Consider the following 23,287-nt stretch of genomic DNA (forward strand, 5'->3'; position numbering starts at 1 on the left):
TAGACAAGTAAGTTGTAGCTCATCATTTTTGTTTTCTTGCAGAAAGCATTTTGTTGTTGTTTTGATCCCAAATTTGCTCATAGTAAGTTGAATATTACCTTAATCTTTCTTTAAGGTGTGCTTCATCCAGGAACTGACATGTTTGGAAATTATTTTGAAATCTCTCTTAGCACAAGAGGGTCAAACAAACATCTTACCATAAAGAAGTAATTTCTTTGCAGAGGGGTTGATGAATGTTGACACAACTGTCTTACTCTCACTGTATTTTATAAGTAGTTAAAAAATGTAGAGTGGAATTTTCAACTCTCCCTCCCTCCCATCACTCCAAGGTCAGATAAATGATGAAATATAAGTCATTCCCTCCGTCATTGAGACCATATCATTTATTTGGACGTGGAAAGCTGACCTTTCTCCAGGGCAGCACAGAGGACTGTTCTAACACAGAGTTCGAGGGGCATGGGGGCCAGCGAAACACCCTCACCCCCATCTGATAAATGGATTGGAAATAAGCTCCCCAACAGCAGCGATGGCCCATTAATTTTAATCAAAGCTGATGTAAAAAGTTGATCACATCCACATGAGAATATCAACAGCTCAGTGTGTGTGAGTAGAGGTTCCAATCCTGTGACACACACACACACACACACACGTTTACAACTGCAGCACTGCATTCAGGGTGCTCCTCTGTACCACAGGCCTCTGGCAGCCCTTACTGACCTCTCTCGGCTATCTTCCTTCACCCTTGGCTGATGATGCTACCTCCTCGCTTCCACCCTCCATCTCTCCTCAATTCCTTTCCATGCCCCATTAGTTGAGCTTGGCTGGAGACAAAGAGGCAGGCCCTTGGAACTGAATGACCTGGTCAGCCTGAGATTTAATGGAGAAATCAGGTGTTGTAGATATAATGACCAAAGCACACCAGAAGTCAAGGACAATGGCTGCGGCTTGCACAGTCAGGGGTCAAGCTTACGGAGGGTGTAATGTCAAAGTCGTCCTCCTGCAGTATATTTTCTAGAGAAAAGCCAAACTGCAACCTGAAGGGAAAGGTTTGTAATTAAACATGACATGTTTTACTGCGAACACTGCAAATATGTGACATAACCCGATAATTGTTTTACTGAACTTCTTGTCCTCTGCTATAGTGTTTTCCGTTACTTTTATTATAGGAATTTTACAAGTATATTAGTTAGAATGGTTTGGGATATTTTCATAAACATGGTTTGGAAACATACTTATAGTATAAATTAAGGTAGGGTTAGTGAATTGAAAATATATTTCAAATATATTTTCTATATTATGAAAATTTTTCATTTTATTTGTTGTAGATGAAAACCAGCTGAGAACTATGGGCTACGACAAAACACCAGATATCATCTTAGAGGTTCCTGTAGGTTAGTATTACAAAAACTGGTTTGCGAATTTCACGTTTTTATTTGGTCAAAGTCATGCTTATTCAAATTAATGCTTGTGCACTTTACACACAAATTCTTGATTTGTTTTTTTAATTAAAAGGTGAATTTCCCTTTATTGTATTTACAGCGGACTGAATATTCATTCATTACACTTATTCATTTAGGTTTTAAATGAATAGATGAATTACTGAAATAAAGATTTTTCCTGCAATTGTAGCTTAACATCTCGCGCCTATTTTATTTTTTACTTTTGGATTCTTTTACGAATCAACATTTATTTGACAATCTAATCTGTTTTTATTTGAAAAGCTGTAGAAGGTCACATCATACATTGGATTGAGAGCAAAGCATCTTTTGGAGACGATCACAGCCATCGAACATACCTCAATGAGCAGTTCTGGAGCTACTGGAACAGGTCAGCCACCCCTTTGTTTTATCTGAATAAAAGAAATGATTTGCTGCCATAATTTTCTCTGCTTCTTCTTTTCTATAACCACAAACCCACCACTAACTTTGCAGTGTTGTAAAAGCTGCTCATATCTCTATCCAACAACCCTCACCACTTCCTCCTTGGTATGGCCCACTTTTACCACAGAATTCCTCATGGTTCATCTGTGAATTGCAATGCTTCCACATCAACTCCTGTTATTAGAGCATTTTACAGCCTGAATGGTCTGTGAGTTCGATTGTTTTGCAGAAGGCAGACATTGTGTTGGAAGGAAAGCTAGGAAGTGGGTGATTAATGCATTACATCTGTTGTCATGAGAACTTTTGGGCAGGAACAAGCTTTTGTGGTCTGACCGTTGTAGAAACTGAGGTGAGTTTCTGAATAAATTGCTGGAATGGTTATTTCATTCCTACTTGAAAAACTAAGATTGATGTATATTCTTTTCCTCCTGTGAATATGTGCTGTCTAAAACAAGTGTAGAAACCATCAAAACTATTTATTTGGATTCTTATTACAAAGCTACAACAGCAGTATAAGTTGGATTTGTCAATCAGTTCCTTTCAAATGTGTTAGTATAGAAAAGAATATTTATTTAATATTCATGTCAGCTGTGTACAGAATGTCTTCCAAACGGATATAATGAGAGACTTGTGTAATAGCAAACAGACTCGTTGGAGTGGCGGTTCGCGTCCATGCCTTATTTGGCTCTGGGTTCCACTTCCTCACTCAAGCACTGATCCCAATCAGCTGTGATGGCCATCTGACATTTAGTGACATGGTGGTGGAGTGCCAGGAGGGGCCTTTCCTCGGCACTGTGTCCAAAAAACGAACAGAGACGAGCTGTCTTTGTATGTTTTTGGCTCTTGTGTAGTTCCACATTAGGATCACATTTCTGGATGGATTAAGGGGAAAAAAAAGTCTGACCAAAAAAACTGTTTATGGACTTTCAAATGGGCTGAAAACTAGTGAGGTCAATATGAAGTGTGCTATTAAGCTGTGGGATTTAGCTAGTATGATATGTATTCTTCTTTGTTGTAGAAGCAATGAAAAATATTTTTTATTTTATTAAAGACAACACCTCACTTGTCTATCATTACTATTTTGTCACTCCCTTCTTTCACTTTGTCCCTATAAAAAGAACATTTCATTCCCTTGTACTGGAACTATTGCGAAATAGTTTTTTCTTTCTTTTGAATGATTGTGACTAACGAGATTAGTCATAAAAATGTTTAAATCTCTTAATATTGTTTTAAAAACACTTTGTTTCACCCATATTTCTGTGTCTGTTGGTCATGCCTATTGTTTTCAGTAATCCCTATGAAATATGACGGATCATAACCACTTATGAAACCACAAGGTCATATAATCCCTTTTGCTTACAGTAGACCAGGAGTAAATTATGTAAAATTACTGTTGTTGATTGTCAAAGTGGAAATGAAGCGTTCCCCTGCCGCTTTGACTTCACAGCAGTTTTAATCATGAGTATCATTTGGGTATCATTAAGCTTGGATGCAGGTGACAAGCTCAAGATCCTAATTAATAACTTTTTTTTTGCCTTTTTTTGTTTCAAACTAGGAGTTGCATACAACTTGGGGTTTCAATAAGTTCAGATGTAAGACTCTAGCAATTCTGTAAATTCAACTTCGTAGAAACTTTTCTTTAAATTAAATAAATAGACAGAAACTTTATGATGGAATGATTTCCATTCCAATCTATGTCTATAAGTCTTAAATATTGGCCTCAATCTATTTGTCATCTATATAAATGATATAAACAGATATAAATGTCAATATATATCCGACATAACTAGATATATACAATAAATCAAGACAATGTGTCTAGTTCTATTGTATTATGGAGCAGACTAAATAGGTCCAGTTTTGTTCCTCAGTAGTAAATTAAACTACTTTGGGGACAACAAAGTAATGTCCCCTTTTTCAGAAGTCTTGTAACTTTTTTAAAATGATGCCTATTTTTTTTGTTGTTAATGTCAGGTTTTATAATCTTTGTGTGCATGTTTATATTGCGCTTTGAAAAATGAATGTGAAATAGCAATTATTTCTCAAACTGAAACACGGGCAATATGGGAGAGATTGGATTAATTCATTCTTCTAACCTCACCTCTTATTTGGTTTTAGTTTCTGAGAAAAATTTTGAAGGACAGACCCGTGGTTTATTTGTCCATTCCTTCATCCTTCAAGGTCTGATTTTAGACCTTGACTCTAAACTGCTTTTCTTTGTTATTGCCCTTGCAATCACACACCACTCTTTGTAATTACCTCATTGCTCCTGATTGACATTTCCAGTGATTTGCTTATTTTTCATGAATTCCCTCTTTGCTTTAACTGGGCTGCTTCACCCACTGCTCGTGTTAATTGTTCTTCGGTTGCCCTCAAGCAAAGTATAGTCAGGACATGTTTTTGTAGACTGGAAGGAAAAAAAAAAACACATAACTGATTTTCCCTCCAAAGCCCTCAACAACTGCATTTATCATCCAAGCAATAGTCTTGCCAACGCACTAACCCCATAATGAACCCCTCTTCAGTGGAGTGAGGGGTAATGACGCTTCACCTACAATGCTCCCAAGAAAAAAGAAAGAGGATGGAAAAATGGAGAGAAAAACAGCCTTGTGCAGACTCAGATGCTGCGTTCAGGCCCAGTGCCTGGATGAGATGGTGAAGCGGCAGCTATTGGTGTCTTCCAGCCATCAATCTTTAGCTGGTGGCATTCCAGAGCCGGCGAGCCCTCTGCTCTGACGGATGTTCATATAATTGAGTGATCCATCTCGCCCAACTATCAGAGTTGCATAAAAATTATTCACCTGCCTGTGAATATTAAACACATAATGAGCCTCTTGTGTGTTTTAGGAGAAGTGTGTAAGGTTAAACACAGCATGTAATGAAATATGTACTCCTGTGTGGCATCACCCTAACTGTTCTGTTTTGATTATGGTGGACTTGGTTATGGTTGGCACGGTTTGCAGTGGTTAAGCTTCGGCTCTGTACCCATCTTCATTGTTTTGCACACAATGTGAAGAGTGCATAAAGTTACATTTTGAATCAAAATTGTTTGTGCGACTTTTAATGGTCAAAATATTAGCTTTATGTTGTTACTTAATGATTACATATTTTATTCAACTGATTTAAGTGATTTTTGTAAATTTTGTTTGAAATGCAATTTTTTTGTTGTTTTTGTTTCCTTTGCACAGTTGCAATTCTGTTTGTGTTGGAATAGAGAGGACTCTGCTGTTTCTATATTTGGTGAGAACTTCATTTGGGGAAAAATGCAGTGCAACCTGAAGTGCACAATGCTCTACAGACTGCACTGTAATGTTGTTAGCACTGTGAGACTTGAAATTCTGTATGCATAATTCAGTGATGACTGTGTGGCATTGTGCAAAATTCAATGAGTTCATACTGCTTTCTGTGCATTGCAATATCGTTCTAAGTTGCCACGTGTTTAATGCAGTGCACCCTGTTTTGTGGTCTGTCTGAATACATATTTCTAACTACGATATACTATACCTTGGCAATAAGACAAGCCCTTAGATATTCAAACTATATAAAATTGCGATTACATCAAAAATGCAACCAGATCAAAATGAGTTTAGGTGCCAGTCCAGACCCTCACAATCCTAACCAACATAAATCAGCTATGCAATTCATGAAGTGCAAATGTGTCAGAGTTGAAAATGTTAGCTCTCATAATGGAAGCTTGAAAAGGTTAGATCTGATAAAAAGCTGTCAGCTATCCACAAAACATGATTTATAGCAAAATAATGGGCTGTATGCCTCATTTCTCTCTCACATGAAATGGGGGTCAAGACGTTTCTGCTGTACATGACCACTTTGAAATTTGCTGAGCTTTGACTGCACATGGAGATGTGATGTTTTATTTTGGTCTTTTTGTTTGAAAGTTGCATCTTTTAAATATGTAACTTGTGCAGCTGTTTTGCAGCAGAAAATGTTCATGTTCATAAAGAACAAACTGATAATTCAGATTTCTCCTCAGGAGTTCCGTGATACACTTTTCATGTATATAATGAAAGTAATCTACGATTTCTGATGAAATAATGATTCTGAACCATTTTCTGATGGTTTTACAGCATCGCTAATCGGCTTTCTGACACACTAACAAATAGATTGATAGATGCGTGATTTATGTGATGTTTTACAATCACTGACACCACAGAAATTGTACAGCTTACATTTTATCCCTGAATTTGTTTGTGGTTATATATCTAACATACTGAATGTTTTACTTCAGTCTCAGAATGTCTGTTTGGTGTCTGTTTGAGGCACCAAATAAGTTTTTACATTTAAAATACTTTACGTTATAATTTTGCCTGGATATGCCTATCTGGGTTTTTTTTGTCATTTCCTTATAGTGATTACTTGAGAATTGTAGACCAACCTTAAAGTATCTGATTGTGGATCAATCTTTATGACTTCATAGTTTCTTCATAGTTGCAGACACCGGTCACATGTACTGTGCCTTGCATACTCTTTGAAGTGTCTTAACATGTTGTCATATCACAGCCACACAGTCTCTATTAGATTTGGTTTGGGCTTTGAGTGGACCATTTAAGGCATTAAATGCCTTAAACTGTTGTAGCAATGGTTGTATCTTGCTTTGTTGAGGGCTCTGTTTTGGAGCCTCTCAAGAGATTTTTCTTTCAGGATTGCTGCGTATGTAGTTACAGACCTCTTTCGTACAGTTCCTATCTATTTTTCTGTGTGTGCTGATGAAAAGGATCCCCACAGCGTGATGCTACCGCCATCATTTGGCATTATGCGGACGGTGTGTTTAATGTTTTGTTAGTTTTCCATCAGGCATATTTGTGCGTGTAGGTCAAAAGCTTTCATTTTTCTCTCATCTAACTGGAACGTGTTCTCATACATGTTTGCTGCAAACAAAGCTTTTCATTTAATTACTTTTTTATTGCCAGTGTTTGTCACCAGATTAGTGGAGAGATTCTCCCTACTGAGCTGTGGATCTCCTCAGATCCTCTAGAGTTACAGGGCTCTGTTAATATCGCTGGGTGACCGTGTCTTGCTAGATTACCAGTTGTCATACTTTTGTTGCTATTTTTTTCCCCCTGACTAATTTGCAGTGTTCTGCGGTTTTTATGTTTGCTTACTAATTCTTCATAACAAACGTCTGAGGCCTTCACAGAACAGCTGGATTTAAAGTGAGAATAAATTACGCACAGGTGGACTCCGTTTACTAATCATGTGACTTCTAAAAGCAAGTGGTTGCACTGGCTTCAGTGGTAGCAGAGTGCAAGGAGTTGAATACAAATGCACATTACTTTTCATATTCTTATTTATTAAAACAAAAAAAAAGTAATTTCCCTTTCATTTCACCATTGCGCATTACTTCTGTGTTGGTGTGTTACATAAACGTATTATCAAATACATTAAAGTTTGTGTTTGCTGCATGACAAAGTTCAAATAATATGAATACTTTTACAAGGCACTTTGTAGTGAGCATATGTGCCTGTTGACTGTCATCTTGTGTAGGCCTGTGTCATAGAATAGAAGGATAAGAGTATTAACAGCCTCTGCAGCTGGCGCATCACTGAGCTAAAGCAGATACAGGATGTCACCTGAGAGTGGGTGCCCACAGGTCGTTGCTTTTGATGACACAATTTGGCTGGACATTACAGGCTGCTCCTGAAGACAGGTTCTGGCACTTCTGTGGTGACAAAGTAACACCTCTAAGACCTGTGTTCCACCTCCCTTTACCTCAGGTCCCTGTCAGGATGTATACAACAGATGAGATGAAACGTAAATACCTCAGCAATGTTTCTCGATTACTTTTTATAAATGCAGGTCTGGTGACTTGATTTATGTGTTTGTTTTAAAATATTCATCATTCAGTTTTCCTGAGTTAAGGTAGAGAAGTGACATTGCCTTTTTCCTGTATATAATAAATGGTGCCCCATGCAGTGCAGGAGCGTGGCCTCTCTTATTGTTTCCTTTGTTATGACATCCTCCTGTAGAATATTCCTCCGCTAGAAAAATAGCTACACTGTGGTGACTCCTCAAGGGCTTTGCAAGTGTTTGTTTTAGGGCACAGCAGCACACAAAAGTGCAATGCTGGCCCCCAAAGCCCAAGCAAAGTGGAATATTAATGGCAAATGACAAGTCGGCTCTGATGCTTCAAGGATTTCATGCTTTTAAGGGTGTGCGTCTTGGCGCATTGTTTAAGGCGTCTGGGGTGTAATCGTCACTAGCAGGGCTGTAGCAGCCTGAGGATTTAGCTCAGGTTAAGCCTCCGTGTCTGCTGTTTATTTTAGTCGGATTGTTTATGCGCATTATCCAAATTTGTCATTTATCGCCGAGCGTAAGAGCTGCTGTGACATGGCCGCCGTGTGTATGAACGAGGAGCGGGAACGGCAGCAGCATATACTCCTCCCCCTGTCTCTGCATTGCCACTGACACTCGGAGATGGAGAGGAGAGCCTAGAGTAAAATGAGGTGTGAGCATGTCTACTCCATAAATTCCTGTTTTGCTATGGAACTTTTTTAAGATGAACGTGCATTTTTTTGTCAGCTTTCACAATGTATGTCGTCACAGTTGCAAAGACACTTTTTTTCACCCTCAGTTTCTCTATCTTGCTGTCTCTTCCCCCTTTTTTTCTCTACATTGACCTTCTGGGTTTTATTTGAGCAAGAAGTCAGCAGCATTTATCAAAAGGATACCGAAAAGAGGCCAAGACACATGCAGACATTTTGTAGTGGTCACTCCAACAGATGAATCACAAAAGGGATTGCAGTCTACATTAACTTGATATTAAACTTAAACCAGTATTTTCTGTACTTGGAGTTAAATACACTCACCGATCACTTTATAAGCTACGCGCTGCTATAACCAAGTATGACCACTTTTCCTTTAGCACTGCCTTCATTCTTCATGGACTAGATTCAACTGAATTTCAGAAATACTCGCTGAAACAAGTCCATATTGATGTCCTAGAATCATGTCTTTCCTGCAGATTTGTTTCTTGCATGTCGATGATCTGGCTCCTGTTTTAATACATCCAAAAGCTGCGCGGAATTGAGATCTTTGCAGTTATTAAAGAACAGTGACACAAGTGTCATAAAGGAAGTGATAAAGGTATGGATATGATCAGCAATCATACTAAGTAGCCAAAAGCATGCTTAGAAAATGTCCCCTATATTCCATTTTACCATCACCAGCCAGAAATGTGGATTCAAGGCAGCACTACACGCTGCACTTCAATTACTTTGTCTCAGTTTTTAGGTATGAAAGCATTAAGTGTTCGTTCTTTTTTTAAGCGCAAAAATAAATAAAATATTTCACAGGGTGACAATCAGGGAAACAATGCTTCATATTTCTGCCTTTGTGTTTAACGAGCAGCTCTGTGTGGACCAGATAATGTGCTCGTACTCATGGTCTGCAGGGGCCATCAGTCACAGTGTGGACCTGGCTGCTCGTGATAAGTGCTTCCTTGTAGATAACCAAGACAGTGGACTTCTTTTTATAGGCCTTCTGTCCCTCACATAACCTTGTTTTTTTTCCCTTTTGTTTTCATTCACATGCCTTATTTCAGTTACATTTAACACTATAATAAATTGTATAATGTGAATTGATTTAATGCTGAACAAGCACCTTCTTGATGTAGTGTCACTTGCAAAAATATAATTCCATTTGCACAATAGATGCACAAATGTGTAACTCTGAATTTGGGTTTTCATTTTTTAAATTTGTCTTGGCTGTAACTGAGCTTAAAATTTAGACAAGGATGATTAAAAAACTGTTGATTGAAATGCTGGGAAAATGAAAGGAAAACTTTGGATACATTGAACATTGAAAGTAAAACCGGAACTAGACACAATCCAGAATGAGTATAACTCATAGTATAACTTTGAGTAAAAATACAAAGCAAATGCAAAACATAGTCTAAATAGTTTTAGTTGAAAAAGAAAAGCATAAAAATATTCAAACTACTTGTAACATAATCCAAGTCATAAAGTATATAATTTCTATTTAACATGGGCTGACTGTTATGATACAGCACAACTTTAAATGTTTACAGTGTGTGCACAGTTATTAGGTAGGTGGGCATTTTGACCGTATAATTTTAAGGCATATCTTCCAATGGCAAGCTGGATTAACTTGAATGGCTGATAAATTGAAGCATAGCAGATGGCGTGTAATGAGGGAGGGTGCAGCCTAAGGAGGTCAAGCTAAAGCATCTAGACTGGTCCAAGAAATATCTGAAGTAAAAAAAATTTTTAAAAAGCTTTATGTACTGAAGAAGAGAGAGTGACAGTTCACAGACTCCATGGATGGGCTCGTTCCTGCATCAGTTACAAGCAAACAGCTGAACTTTGAGTGAGACTCCAACAAGTTCTGGTTCTGGTGTAAGGTTAGACCTTTTCAATTTGAAGATGGGCTCACAGGCTAATATCAGTTCATCAGTTGAACTATCTGCTGAGGCTTTAATTATAAAACTACATCACTTTAATAAGCCTTTATAATGCTAACAAAGAAAGAAAACGTGATTGATACTGATTCATCCATCTCCATTAAAAGAGATGCTTTGGATACATCAGTTCGTCCCCCTCCCCCACAAATCCTTGTACCCGGGAAGCGCTCACCCTTTCCTCCCGGCGGTGTGAGTTTCACGTCTCCGGGCGGTCTGATTGCTTGATAGCTTAAACTTCTCTGTCTGCCTGTTCTTTAGGAGGACTGTGTAATCAAAGACACACGAGGAGCCTCTGTCCAAGTATTGACCTTCTGATTTTGCTCATCAATTCTTCGGGTGTAAGCTGAAGATCCATTAGGTCAAAAGATTTGTCTTCAATTTTCGGTTTGAAGAAAAGTCCACCTGTCTTGATTGCAGATTATTTATTTTCTTAGTATTGGTTTTTAGTGAGCAAAAGTTGGAACATGGGTAGATGGAGTTAAAGTAATTACTTGATCTACAGTCCATTTCTTTCTGCTGTCGATGTGATGTTCCAACATCGGAGAGCTTAAAAGAACGCAACCCAATCTCTTTTTTTTTTTCCCTTGGACTGATGCAAGATAACAGAGGCATACATTTCGGAACATGTGAAACAGAAACTCTTCAGAGTTTGGGGGGGTTTGACCTGCCCTCTTTGAAGAGCCGCCACAAAGATGTCACAGAAATCTATTTCTCATTTTGACTGATATCTATATCGGCACAGACATTTGCACCATGTATCTTTCCCTGTGTTACACCCAGAATCCGTCTCCAAGATGACGGGTGCGTGTTTTAAATGACCACTCTTATTTTTTGCAAAGGTTGTCACCGAGGATACGAGGAGAACGGGCAGAATAGAGTTGTCTGGTGAAAGGCCTCTGATAGGAGGTGCCACTTCCATTTGAGCGCAGCTGCAACTAAGCTATGGGCTGACTCACTGCATTTTCCGACACTTCGCATTCTTCTCTGCTGCCACTGGAATGATTGTGAAAACTGTATTAAACTTAAGACAGAGTTTTGGCCTGACTAGTTTTCTTCTCTTTTTTTTCATTGCTTTCATCCAGCTTGATTTATCAGAACTGGCGGCAGACTCTGTGACTGTTTGCTTCTTGTTCTTGCAAGTTTTCTGAGTGGTGCATTAGGAAAATAATCTTGAAGTTCAATTATTCTGAGTGAAAGTTTTAACTGACGTATCACCTCTGTACAGTTGCTTTCACCCCCTCTCTGTGTTTGGTGAAGATGAGATTTAACAGTTTGAGGAACGTTATTCACTAGAGATGCACCAGAGATTAAAATCCTCAAAATTTTGCTTGCTTGGCTTTGCTCGGTGATTAGCTAGTCAAATGCTGACGAATTTGTTTAATTTTTAATTCATTAAAGGAATTAAAACTTGAGAATTCCAACTATTTATGGAAGTATCCCCTAAAGAGATGTACTGTGATAGATGGAGATTATCTTTCTTAATTAAATTCAAATCCTCAAAATTTGCTCAAAATCTGGATCTGCAGGTTAGACCTGTAAGAAAACAGGAAATGTGTGTCCGTGAGGTGCAGACTGATCGGTGAATCTCTGTTATTCACAGATCTGACAAGAATCCACGCCTCCTTAGACTCCATACTTATTGATGGAGGTTAGGAAAAAAACGCTTTGTTTTGGAATGTGTTCTGGTTTAAATTAGAGAAGGAGATTAATGCCCTGAATAGGGATCAAAAACCATTAGCTTCACCTCTGTGGCTGAAACAAAACACACAAGTGAATTCTAGAGCTACTCCCTCTTAGTTTTTACACTCCTGGTCATTTTGTTTTTAAAGTGAAGCTCTGAGTTCATGGGAAACACACTCTGAGGTTACCTGCACCCCTACAAAGTAATGGAAAAAAGGATTATGTCTAGAGGAATGTTTTTGCAGTAAGTTGAAATATTACTAACCTTGTCAAATGTCATTTTGAATGAGAACGCAAACATATTTTAATCAGAGTTTTAAAGGCTGGTTTTTTTTTAGTCTGACTCAGAAAGAGAGAGAGAGGGGTCAGGTAATTGCGATGTTTGATGTCATGTTTGGTCTCCCTCTCTGTTCTGCCTGCCTGGAAGTCTTGCTCTTGCGCTACTCTGCACACACACACATACACACAAATTGTCATGTGCAGTCAAATGAAAAACTACTGAAAGGTCTCAGTGCAGTAATTCTCATAAAGTCTTTACCTCTTTTTCTTGTCAGTTCTCCTTTAAACCTCAATCTTTACCCTTACTCTTACTCATAACTTTGCAAATTAATTTGTGCATGCTGGCAACCCAGACGGGGGTTCATCAGTCTTTTGGCTGTCTTCTTATAAAAATGTGCCTCATTTGCAGCCCAGATACTTGAACAGTTCTGCCTACAGGTTAATCTTCCAAACTCGCTGCTCCAATTCTCATAATTACTGTTTAACTGCTGCAGAGAGGGGAGCAAAAGGATATAGATTGTAAATTATGTTTGACAAGGTAGGGTTAGTGGTTTTGTTGTTGCTTGTCTTTAGTTATTACTCATACTTCCTCCTGCCAAAGATAAGGTTTGTATCAAGGTAAGCATTGGGGCAGGGCTCTTATCAGCAACATTGATTTAGGGCAAAAGCCTAGTGACAGAGGTCATTGTGTGGTAAAGCTATCCATCATTCAGGTTTGATTTCTGCTCAGACCTGTCTCCAGGTTGTCTGCGTAGAGACTGGTGCTGCAGGAGATGGCCACCAGAGGGTTGGACTGTTGGTAGGATTGGGCTGTGAACCGCTCTGGTTAGTGCTTACAATGTCTTTGCAAGTGGAACAATTGAAATTTGTTATGGTAATACTTATTTGCAGGATTTGTAATTAATTAATTGCAATTTAATCGAAAACTGTGTGTGTAACTTCTAAGCAGCATTTTCAATTCTAAACCCCTTTTTTGCTGTTAAATTATTAAATAGACATGAGCTCAGCAAGAGAGATATTTTCTGCTAATCTGTCATTTAGATTATTCAACCAACATATTAGTGCAAAGTCTTATTATACCTATTTAGTTTTAAAATGTTCCTGAAACCTCTGATCATGCATCTAACTTCTTTGAAAAAAATACTTCCTTAGAGATGTGAACTAAGGACACTGACATCAGCATTGGTGGACGTCTGTTCTTGCTCCTTTTTGCACAATTTCCACACAACAATAGTCTTTCTTGGTGTCAGATGTTTTTTGTGTGGGTGTGTGCGTGTGTGTGTGTGGGGGGGGGGGGGGGGGGGGGTTTGTTGGTTTTTTATGAAAAATTACTTCCCAGTGAACCAGGAGAAGCAGCTTTATTGTCCATCACTACTGTTTGTGGATGTCACTTGTGCATTTGATTTAGGGGCGTACCAGAGAAGAATATCTATAAATATTCCAGGCAGAACTTTTGTATGTGTTTTTAAAAAATGCATTAAAGTTTTTTATGCAATTATTATAATTGCATAAATAATATTACCCTAACACCTTTCACAAACGTATTGATTACTAAGTGCTTCACAAAGGCAGAACAATTAAAGCAAGAAACATATTAAGCAATGACCTGTCTGGATGTTTTTAGCTGTTTCTTAAAATCCATGTAATTATTCATTCAAAATGAATGTGTTACATTCCCAGCCCTAATTAAACTCTTCTTTTCAATTCAGTCGATGGATTTTGATTTGATGCTTTCTTGGCATTTAATCATAGAACATCTTACATTTCATACTGCAACAATTACAAAAAGTTTGATTTTGTATGCAAGCCGAAATAACCTTTTGCAATATAACGTAATATAGCGATGATTTTTAATGTCAGTTCACATTTACCTTTCAGAATTTCACTAAAAATGTGATTTATTGGAATTCTTATTTTTGTATGATTTAGAATCATGTTTAATATAACAGGTGTAGTAATGTAGTCAAATTAATGGACAATTTATGTTTCACTCTTGATAAATTTATATAGATGTTTAAACTCTTACCACTGTATAAATAAATATATAAAACCATGAATGTATTGTGATGTTTTATTTTTTTAAAATTGACTTGAAGGAGTGAAATCTCTGGGAATGTCAGTCTGACGAAGTTCCGAATTTTGATATATGTTGTGCAGGAACCCTGTTTTAATTTCATTTGGACAAAACCATGATGATTCAAATAACTGATCAATTTGCCCCAGGTTATCACGATACAAAACTGTCATATTTACATATTCCTAAAAAGAGGCAGTGTTGAATGTTTCTCACATTTTTGTCAGGGATCTAAACTGTGATATTTAGTTTTATTTATGATAATTCAAATAACAGTTTCCTTGCCTTCATGGTAAAGTGATGCATGTATTCTGACATCAAATGGCATCATTTATACTTTGAGATATGCCATAAATTAAATAACTTAACAGGAAAAAGTTGTTTTTTTTTTGCTTTCACTTAGTTTTTGCATAATTTACAAACTATCAGATTTGTTCCTGCAGCACATGCATGTAAACTAGCCTGAAAACCTGCTGTGCTGCATCTGGATGAGACAGATACCCCTGTAAGAAACTAAAGGCCTCTGAAAGATCTGGTGAGGATAGTAGTAAGGTTCACTCCAACCTTGCAGAGGACAACTTAAGCAGCTAATTACACTTCAGTCTATAATCAAACCCATGTCAGGGTGTCTGAGAACCCGGATTTATACGGTGGATTTCAGTTAAATACGGGAGCAGCTTAAACATTTTATGGTTCTCTCCTCAAATTAAAGTTTTTTTCTCCCCCTGCAATCCCCTCTAAAATATGTCATATCCCATTACACAAATTTGGATATGGTAAATTAGCGAGGAGAGCGCTAAAGCGATGAATATGTTGACTTTTTTTGTGCTGTGCACAGTAGGTTAGCTTGCTGGGGGTTGGGAGCGTATTTCACCTCTAAAAAGTTGTCTTGAATCCCTCGCCCGCCCTCCTTCGGAAAATGATGTGTTTTTGCAATTCAAATATTTGCTTCTCCACTGCAAAGCTCCCTTTGAAGACGAGTAGTTCTATCAGGACCAATGACAGTGTGAGTGTGCAGCGTGACAGCGCAAGAGGCAGTGCTGGACTATTTCTAACTGAATATTTAAATAGCAAGGAAATCCAGAATCAAAAATGTATGCAAATGACGGCATGTTTTGCATGCTGATTTATTTTTTTTTTTAAGCGTTTGGGCCTTGCATATTCAGGTACGTGCCTAGCTTTAGCAACATTAATCAGAGTTACTTATGCTTCTGCTACATCCTTGATCTTTTTCCAAACAAACATTGCTGGGGGTGGAACGTCTGCACTGTTATTAAAGTTCTGCTTAATTCTTTAAGGGTTCTTTTAATAGAAATATACACTAAATACCAAAGGCATTCTAAGAAAACTGTGAAAACCGAAAATGCTAGTTTTTAACACAAATTTTCACGACCATTACAGGAAATCTATCTTTCATTAATCATTCCTTTAGATATACTTATTTATGTACATGTTTAATGCCTAGCAAAATTATTCATACCGTTGATCTTTCCAATTTCAGTGTACTGTACTGAGTTTTTATGTGATAGACCAACATGAAGTAATAAAGTGAGAGGATTATGTGTGTTTTTGGATTTTTTTTGTTGTTGTTTTTGTTTTTCTCTTGTACTAATATAATGCTGAAATTATGCCCTGCATTCAGCCAATACTCAGTAAATATTTTGTTGACCACATTTTGTTGGCATTACAACTGCAACGTTTGTACTGTTTCCTTCAACTTTGCACATGTTCTTACTGAACTTTTTGTTGTTCAGTTTGGTTGGAAGATATCTGTGAACATTAATTTTCAAACCTTTTCACAAATTCTGTCAAATGTAGTTGTGGACTTCACCTGGACCATTCTAACACATTAAGAACTATTCATCTAAACTATTCTATTGTGGTTGTGACTCTATGTATAGGGTCATCCTGCTGGAAAATGAAGCTCCGCCCAAGTCTCAAGTCCTTTGCCGCCTCTGAGTCTATATTTTTAATTTCCATTAATAACATTAATAATACCCTTCAGTTTTTTTATTTTATGTGTAGAAATATAAAAAAAGGTGTGAATATTTATTTAAAGTACGGCAACTATTCATTCCTAATTTTCTACCTTTTGATGAGACTCTTGACATGTTATCATATTGAACATGCCACCATCTGACTCTGTGTTGTAGCTTTAGAATGTGGAGCTGGAATGCAATGAGCTACATATCAGAACCCCCAACTGGGTCAGAGTCCTGTCGACACTTCCTAAGGTAAAGAAAATACAGTGTAAAATAATTAATTGAATTGTCATCTGTATGAACAGTTCTTGCTTTCTGTACCCTATAATTTCAACCTCTTTCTCCCCCTTCCCCTCACCACCTTTTCCCATCTTTTTTTTCTAAACAGCAATTAATCTCATTTTTAGTCCAATTTTCAGCCCTCTGCTAGTGTCAGAGTGAGTCCCCTGTTTTGTTCCTATTTGGCTTGGTTCCTCTGCATAGTCATTAAGGGCCCAATTAATGTCACCCTTTAGCTGAAGAGTGCTCATTTTTATTGGGGAGCTGACAGTCACCGCCATGAGTGCCGCAGTGTAATATGCATTAATTGCCCCGTAACACTGGTAATTACCAGTTCTTCAAGCCTCTCAGTAAACTGTCATGCCCAGACACGACTTCTTTGAAATAGATTACTCATTAGGGGGACCTGCCCTGTTTTCCAATGGGGGCTCGCTGGGTTGGCATAAAGACGAAAAAAATCTGGTGCTTGAACAAATAGTTGCCAAAAGCAATTTCCTATTACAACTTCCCTGTGACGGCTTTTTGCTTCCTGGCCCTCTTTCTTCCTCTCCTCCCCCATATCCCCCCCACCCCACTATCAATTTTTTTTAGCCATCACTTTGGGTGAGAGTCAGAAGTAGTCAGATTCATCAAAATCTTTGAGTATAGCTTCCTTGCTTGTCCTACTTTTACTTCTTTGAAGTGGCACATGTATCTTTTATTTTTTACCTTCTAAAACCCCAAGAATAAAGCAGTGTTGAAAGCCCCTTTTCTCGAGAACAAGTCTCTGTTGATTAGAAATTTCTTGTTCAAATATTGATAATAACAGTTTGTAATAAACTGACTTGTAAATAGAAATGGATGTTAAAATACATTTTTCGTGAACTTGCAGTCGATATTAAGGGTCTACACACTTATTGTAAAATTTCTGTCATTTATAAAGAAACAAATATAAATTCAGAGCTGTTTTAAGATGACCTATAACCTTTACAATCTAACTGAAAACCAACTTGAAATATTTTTGAGAAAAAAAATTAAATAATGTGATTTTATTAACGTGCATGTCTGGTTTTCTGGAGCTATTCCAGAAGTTAAATATTCTGCTAAAGCCATCTGTTTATTGATTGAAGTGTTTGCTCTGGGTCATTTTTTGCTGAACCATAAAGTTTCTCTGCTTTTTAGCATAAACCTGATAGATTTATGTTAACGGTGATTCATATTTGTAGTCATTCACAATGCGTCCCTCTTCACAACAAAGAGTGATGCTCCTTCCACCATGCCTGATTGTAGTTGTGTTGTTTTGATGTGCACAGTTTTAGCACCAAGCTCACCTTTTAGAACTATGATTAACACCTCAACAGTGTTTTTGTAAAAAAAAAACAAAAAAAAACCATTATTTAACAAGACAGAAGCAGTTTCTTTTATTAAACCACATAACACAGACTTACAAAGAATATGAAAGTTTATCACTTCTACTAGACAACCAGTAGTTGTCAGAAATGCCTCTTATAATTAGACTGAGGGGTGAAAGGGTACATGCAGTTGTTGGTAAGGTCACTGTTGTCAACTTGCTAATTCTTCACTAAATAAGACATTATAAAAAGGGAGGCCATAATTAAACATGGTTAACAGTGATATGTCTTATACATACAGGTGTTGGAATGATTTATTTGCTAGTGAAGTAATATTTAGATAAGACGACATCTTTCTGAAGACGCCATGTGCACACATGGCCGATTCTCCTGTGTTCCCCTAGGTTGTGTTTTTTTAGGGTATTCTTCTGTCGTTATCCATTTACCATAGCAATGAGGGGAACAGATTTTGAAGACCAGGAAAAAAGCCCTCTCGCACTCAAATACACAAAGAGAAATCACAGGCACACATACACACACAGAGCTTCACAAAGGTGTTGCTTTTGTTTTATCTCCCTTATAGCACCTGCTTCAGGCAATCTGCTCCCACTCGTCTCAAATGAATTTTGAGACGATTTGTCACGGCCTTTCAGATTCTCATTCGGCAATGTGCTAATGAAAGGAGATGGTACAATTTGAAGTGACCCGCTTGCAGCAAACAGTGCACAGCTGAGAGCAAGGGATGGGGACACACCCCTGCTTGATACGAGAAGCAAGTCAACCGTCCACTGATATACCCATTACCCTTCTCATTAATACCCTGCAGACCTCCGTGTGTGAGCTTGTGCGTCTCTGCGCTCTTATGCGTGCATTTATCTGTTTGTGTTGGTTGAGCACTTATCGAATTGTTTATGACAGGCATAATTGGGCTAATTGAAGACATTAAGATTACCTGTCAGCTGTGTGTATCCAGACTCCCTATCTGTCTGACAACTTCTGACAAGTGAGGGACCCCGTAGCATCCGTGATGATGGAGCATTCCCAGGCCATAACAAGGAGGGTAGGGGCCACTCTAATTTAATGTGGAAAGTATCCACCATCCCATGTGTGGGTGTGTCAGGGTGTGTGTGTGGCAGTGTGCTAAGTATAAGTGAGAGTTGGCCAGGCTAATGGAGTCCCCTTTGGCAATGTGACAGAACAATGAGGCAGTCTTGAGGGAAGAGTGAGAGAGGTCTTCAAATGTTTATAGACATGAGAGGGAAGGTGCTTAGGGTGACAGGTCGCACAGTGAATGATAAGAGAGGAGCACCAACGTCTGTGTGTCTCTCAGATTGTTTAGAATGGTGTTTATTTGTGACGTCTTTACTTCTTGAGCAGTGAAAGATGAAACTGTAGCAACAGTTTGCAACTAAAGCAAGCTGTCAACTCATTTTAAATATTACTGTAAAGCATGTTGTAAATGATTATTTTAGTAATTGACTAATCCAGCCATAATTCTGATGATTAATCAAGTAATCAAATTAAAGGTTTTTCCATTCTATAGTAGCTACTCAAGTTAGTTAAAGAAGCATATGAAAGAGAAATGCTGGTTAAAAAAAATAAACAATTCCGTTCACTTTTTAAAAAAAATAAAACATGTTATTACTTAAAATCCAATATGATTCAGGCATCAATTTTAGTCTCAAGTTAAGAAGTATGAAAAGACCTTTCCAAACAACCAATTTTTTTATTCCAAGCAAGAAAAAGACTGTTGTCTTGTTTCAGCACATTTGGAGTTGGTACATAGGGACAGGTGAGGAGAGAGGGCGGCTGTGTCAATCTGTACTGCCGCTGGAGAGAACTCGTTACAGTTAACCTTTCTCTCAATAATTGGAGATGCCTTGCAAAAACATAATGCTGAGCAACTTTAGCAGTGGTAGCATAGCCACTTAAAATCTTAGTACACGATGATCCTAGTAACCAGTCCATGTCTGGTTTGTTATGTTTCACATAGAGCTGAGCAATGAACTATTAGATTGTGAGCGGTTATAACCTAACCATATTTCAAAGGTTCTTCATTGTCACACTATTGTTATATAAATTATGTACCTCGAAGTTAGTCGATCTAGCCTTTTTTTTGTTTTTTTGTCAACACTCTAGAGTCCAAAATGGGTTGTACTACAGCTTCCCTCTCTGTAGCATTGTTAGCTCATGTTTTAGTTTCTATCTGAAAGTGAGAGAGATGCTTCCATTTATTTATATGAAAATGATGAAAATACTTTTCTCCAATAAACCTATAACCAAGTAGTCTGTCACAGCAACTACACCCTGCTACTAATACCAAGCTGCTGCAAACTCCACAGAAAATTGTAACTGTAATAGATTTCACAGACTTTTGTGTTTTATTTCCTCTGAGATAATAAAAAGAGACAGCACAGGTTGGGATTAAAGCCTTGTGTTCTACTTATAAACTCTGAAATATATCAATTTTAAAGTGAAAAGAGGTTTGCAGCATTAACAGGAATTTAATAAATAAAATCTGAGATATGTATCCCAGAGGAGTATAAACCATACAAACAATGCAGCATAGAATTTCTTATAAATCAGGTTGCTTTTATTGATCATACAAGCAACACTTTGTAGAATCCAAAGTGCTGTTCTCTGAATCGTCTAGAATATTTAAATGTGACCAAGGCTAAGTCCTATCTTCATGGGCTTAAGGTACGTGTCTGTGCATATTTGTATCAGTTCACTTTCCCTCCCTTTCTTTCCTCCCCACTCGCATCTCCTGTGTGGGCATTGTGTGGGGCTTTGCAGTGTCATCGCAATGACAGATCAACGCTGTCAGCCCAGGAGATCCTTCTGTTTGTTTGTTCTACTCCAAAAGGGGTTAAACTGTCAAGTTGACAACTCGCGAGACCCTTAGACTCTGCCCCACTGCCTCTCCATGGTTCCCTCCCGTCCACCTTCATCCCCAAACGAGTGAAAATCAATACCAGATTGCCTGAGGACCGCTGTTTGGTGTGGGTCTGACCCTTAGATGTCCCCCCACTCTGCTTCTTTCATTACATGTAGCTCAGTATTTAACTTCCATCCTGATCCCTTGCCTAATTAGTTTCGATAAGCTCAGAGTCGCTCCGTTCTTCCCTCCTTCCCTATCTCTTTGTCCCTCTCCTTCTTTCTTACCTGTGTGTTCACACACAAACATACCAAACACAACAGGCATTTTGCTTCCTTGCCCTTGGAAAGGACCTCTCCGGGAGGAGCACAAATCCCAGCACACACACAAAAGCCCTTTGCTTTTCTTGTGGAGAGATTATTGACGTGTTTGCTTAGTAAATTTCTAAAAACGACAATAAAATTAGATTTGCTCTCCAGATTTTCTGTGAAAACACTGGGGCTAGCCTATGTTGTCCAAAGCTAATGGTGTCCTGCAGCGGGCCTTTTGGCAGGACTAGATTCTTGCTTCTGTTGGCCACTCATTGCTATACATTTGTCAAAGAGCAATTGATATCCAGTAAAACACTCCGATTGGCTCCTTAAATTTCTTCATACTAACAATAACTTAACAAAAAGAGATACGTAAGTCGGATAATACCTAAGATGAAGTATTTCTTTTTGTTCTCTACAGGGGGTCTGTCTGTATGTGTGTATTTACCTACCACCCAGATGTCTAGGTGCCGCCACTGCGCCGGCTGCTTGAACACTGACAAGCCCCAACGACATGTTAGCCCTCCTGCTCTGCTCCCCCCAGGGGGCTAAAATTACCCTTAGGAATGTAAACAAACTGCCGAGTAAGCACACAGATTTCTGCGGACCTTCGCTTCCAAACTCAACCCGGGCAGATGCAGCCTGGACACACAGACCAAAATGGGTTTGCAGGAAACCTCTAGTGAGTTTTGGCTGATTTACTGAAACGAGAACAGAGAGTACATCATATGCACATACAAGGATTCTCTTTAGTTTGTTTCTTGTCTGTTTTAGCGAAAAGATAGCCTTCCTCAACAGTTCATTATTTGTGCAGAATAGCCTTAAGCTGTTGAGTCTGGGTGAAGAAGTTCAGTGGGCCGGGCGCTGACATGTTGATTTAGTGGTGGTAATACGACTGCACTTCCAAAGGTGCTGACTTGGATGAAAGCCAGGCCTCTCTCTTTTTCTTTTTTTTCTTTCTCTCTCTCTCTCTCTCTCTGGGAGACATTAGAGACCTGACTCTAATTTTGGGGCAGAGTTGTTCTCATGGATGCCAGGGTCAGAAGGCCTACACAGCCAACATTCACACCTGCCCTACTGTGACTTTTAATTCTGGCTGCACTGAGATGATTGTAGATTAAAGCCAGGGGATTAAAAGGGAGGAATAAGTTAATTAAAGAATTTGCATTGATTTTAAAATGGTTATTTCTAAACTGTTCTTATCAGGGATTTTATGTGAACATTTCTGTCTCAAATGGGACATTTTTTTCATTCTGTGACTTTGCCTTTATTTTACCGTCTCTTGTTTCTTATTTTTCTTTTATATATAATAGTATTTCTACCTTTTTTAAATTATTAATCATAAAATGTGTACATGTCCTTCACTCAGTAACTTCCTGCTCCATTTGTGACTTGGTCCAATTTTGATCAGTGGCGCTGAATCTGTGGCTTGCATGTGTGTGGAAGGTCCACATCCTATGACCTCACGTATAAACATGATATCCATACATATAAACACTTTACTCTGCTGGACGCATCAGATTTGCAGGCGCCCGGTCAGGCTGACGCTGCCCTAGCGAGGCCAGATAAGGTTACAGTACAAACTGTTGTTGATTAGGGCCATGCCTGTAGCAGTGGGGGAACATCCTAAATTGAAAACACATTAGCAGCTAGGGTTAAGGGCAAGATTAGGCCCAGGACCGTGCAGGGGCGAGGAGCAGCGGCAGACACAAAATGGCCGTCCCTCTGCTTTCCTTTGACTGTGTTTCCCCAAGAGACAGGTGGCAATTATCGGCTAGGGCTGCTGGGAGTTCACAATAACAGGTTAAAGGAGCATGTATCCCCCTGACGATGCGGTCCTCTGACAGGGCTGCCTCTAACCCCCCCTAGCCGGCTCACCCACCAGCGTGGGGAACTTCCCGTCTCGAAGTAGAATATTCAGACATGTGGCTCCATCAAAGGCCAGAAGGACTCCCTGGGCAAAGATCTACATTATTGCCGTGGACTATGTTTGACTTTAGAAACTAAAAACATTGAAAGCAGCCTAAGCTCTACAGTATATTCTTGGTTTTACTTTTTCTTTGTAATATATTTAAGGTCTTCTGGGTGTAACATAGTTATTCTAATTGATATTGCCATCTACTCTTAATGGATACCCACTAAGTGTTTTGTAGTTG

At 38.5% G+C, this 23,287-nt stretch overlaps 1 protein-coding gene across 5 annotated transcripts in view; it reads left to right on the forward strand.

The window, feature by feature from the left end:
- Nucleotides 1-23,287, forward strand: part of cdin1 (CDAN1 interacting nuclease 1) — a 66,283-nt gene that overhangs the window by 31,812 nt on the left and 11,184 nt on the right. For 4 of the 5 annotated variants that reach the window (XM_028001249.1, XM_028001252.1, XM_028001248.1 and 1 more), the window contains 3 exons: nt 1,326-1,391; nt 1,722-1,827; nt 16,504-16,584. In XM_028001249.1, the coding sequence (XP_027857050.1) occupies nt 1,326-1,391; nt 1,722-1,827; nt 16,504-16,584 (253 nt within the window). The remainder of the gene's footprint in view (nt 1-1,325; nt 1,392-1,721; nt 1,828-16,503; nt 16,585-23,287) is intronic. The other variant, XM_028001250.1, reaches the window with a different exon arrangement.

Source organism: Xiphophorus couchianus, chromosome 19 (assembly GCF_001444195.1).
Source record: "Xiphophorus couchianus chromosome 19, X_couchianus-1.0, whole genome shotgun sequence".
Taxonomy (NCBI): Eukaryota; Metazoa; Chordata; class Actinopteri; order Cyprinodontiformes; family Poeciliidae; genus Xiphophorus; species Xiphophorus couchianus.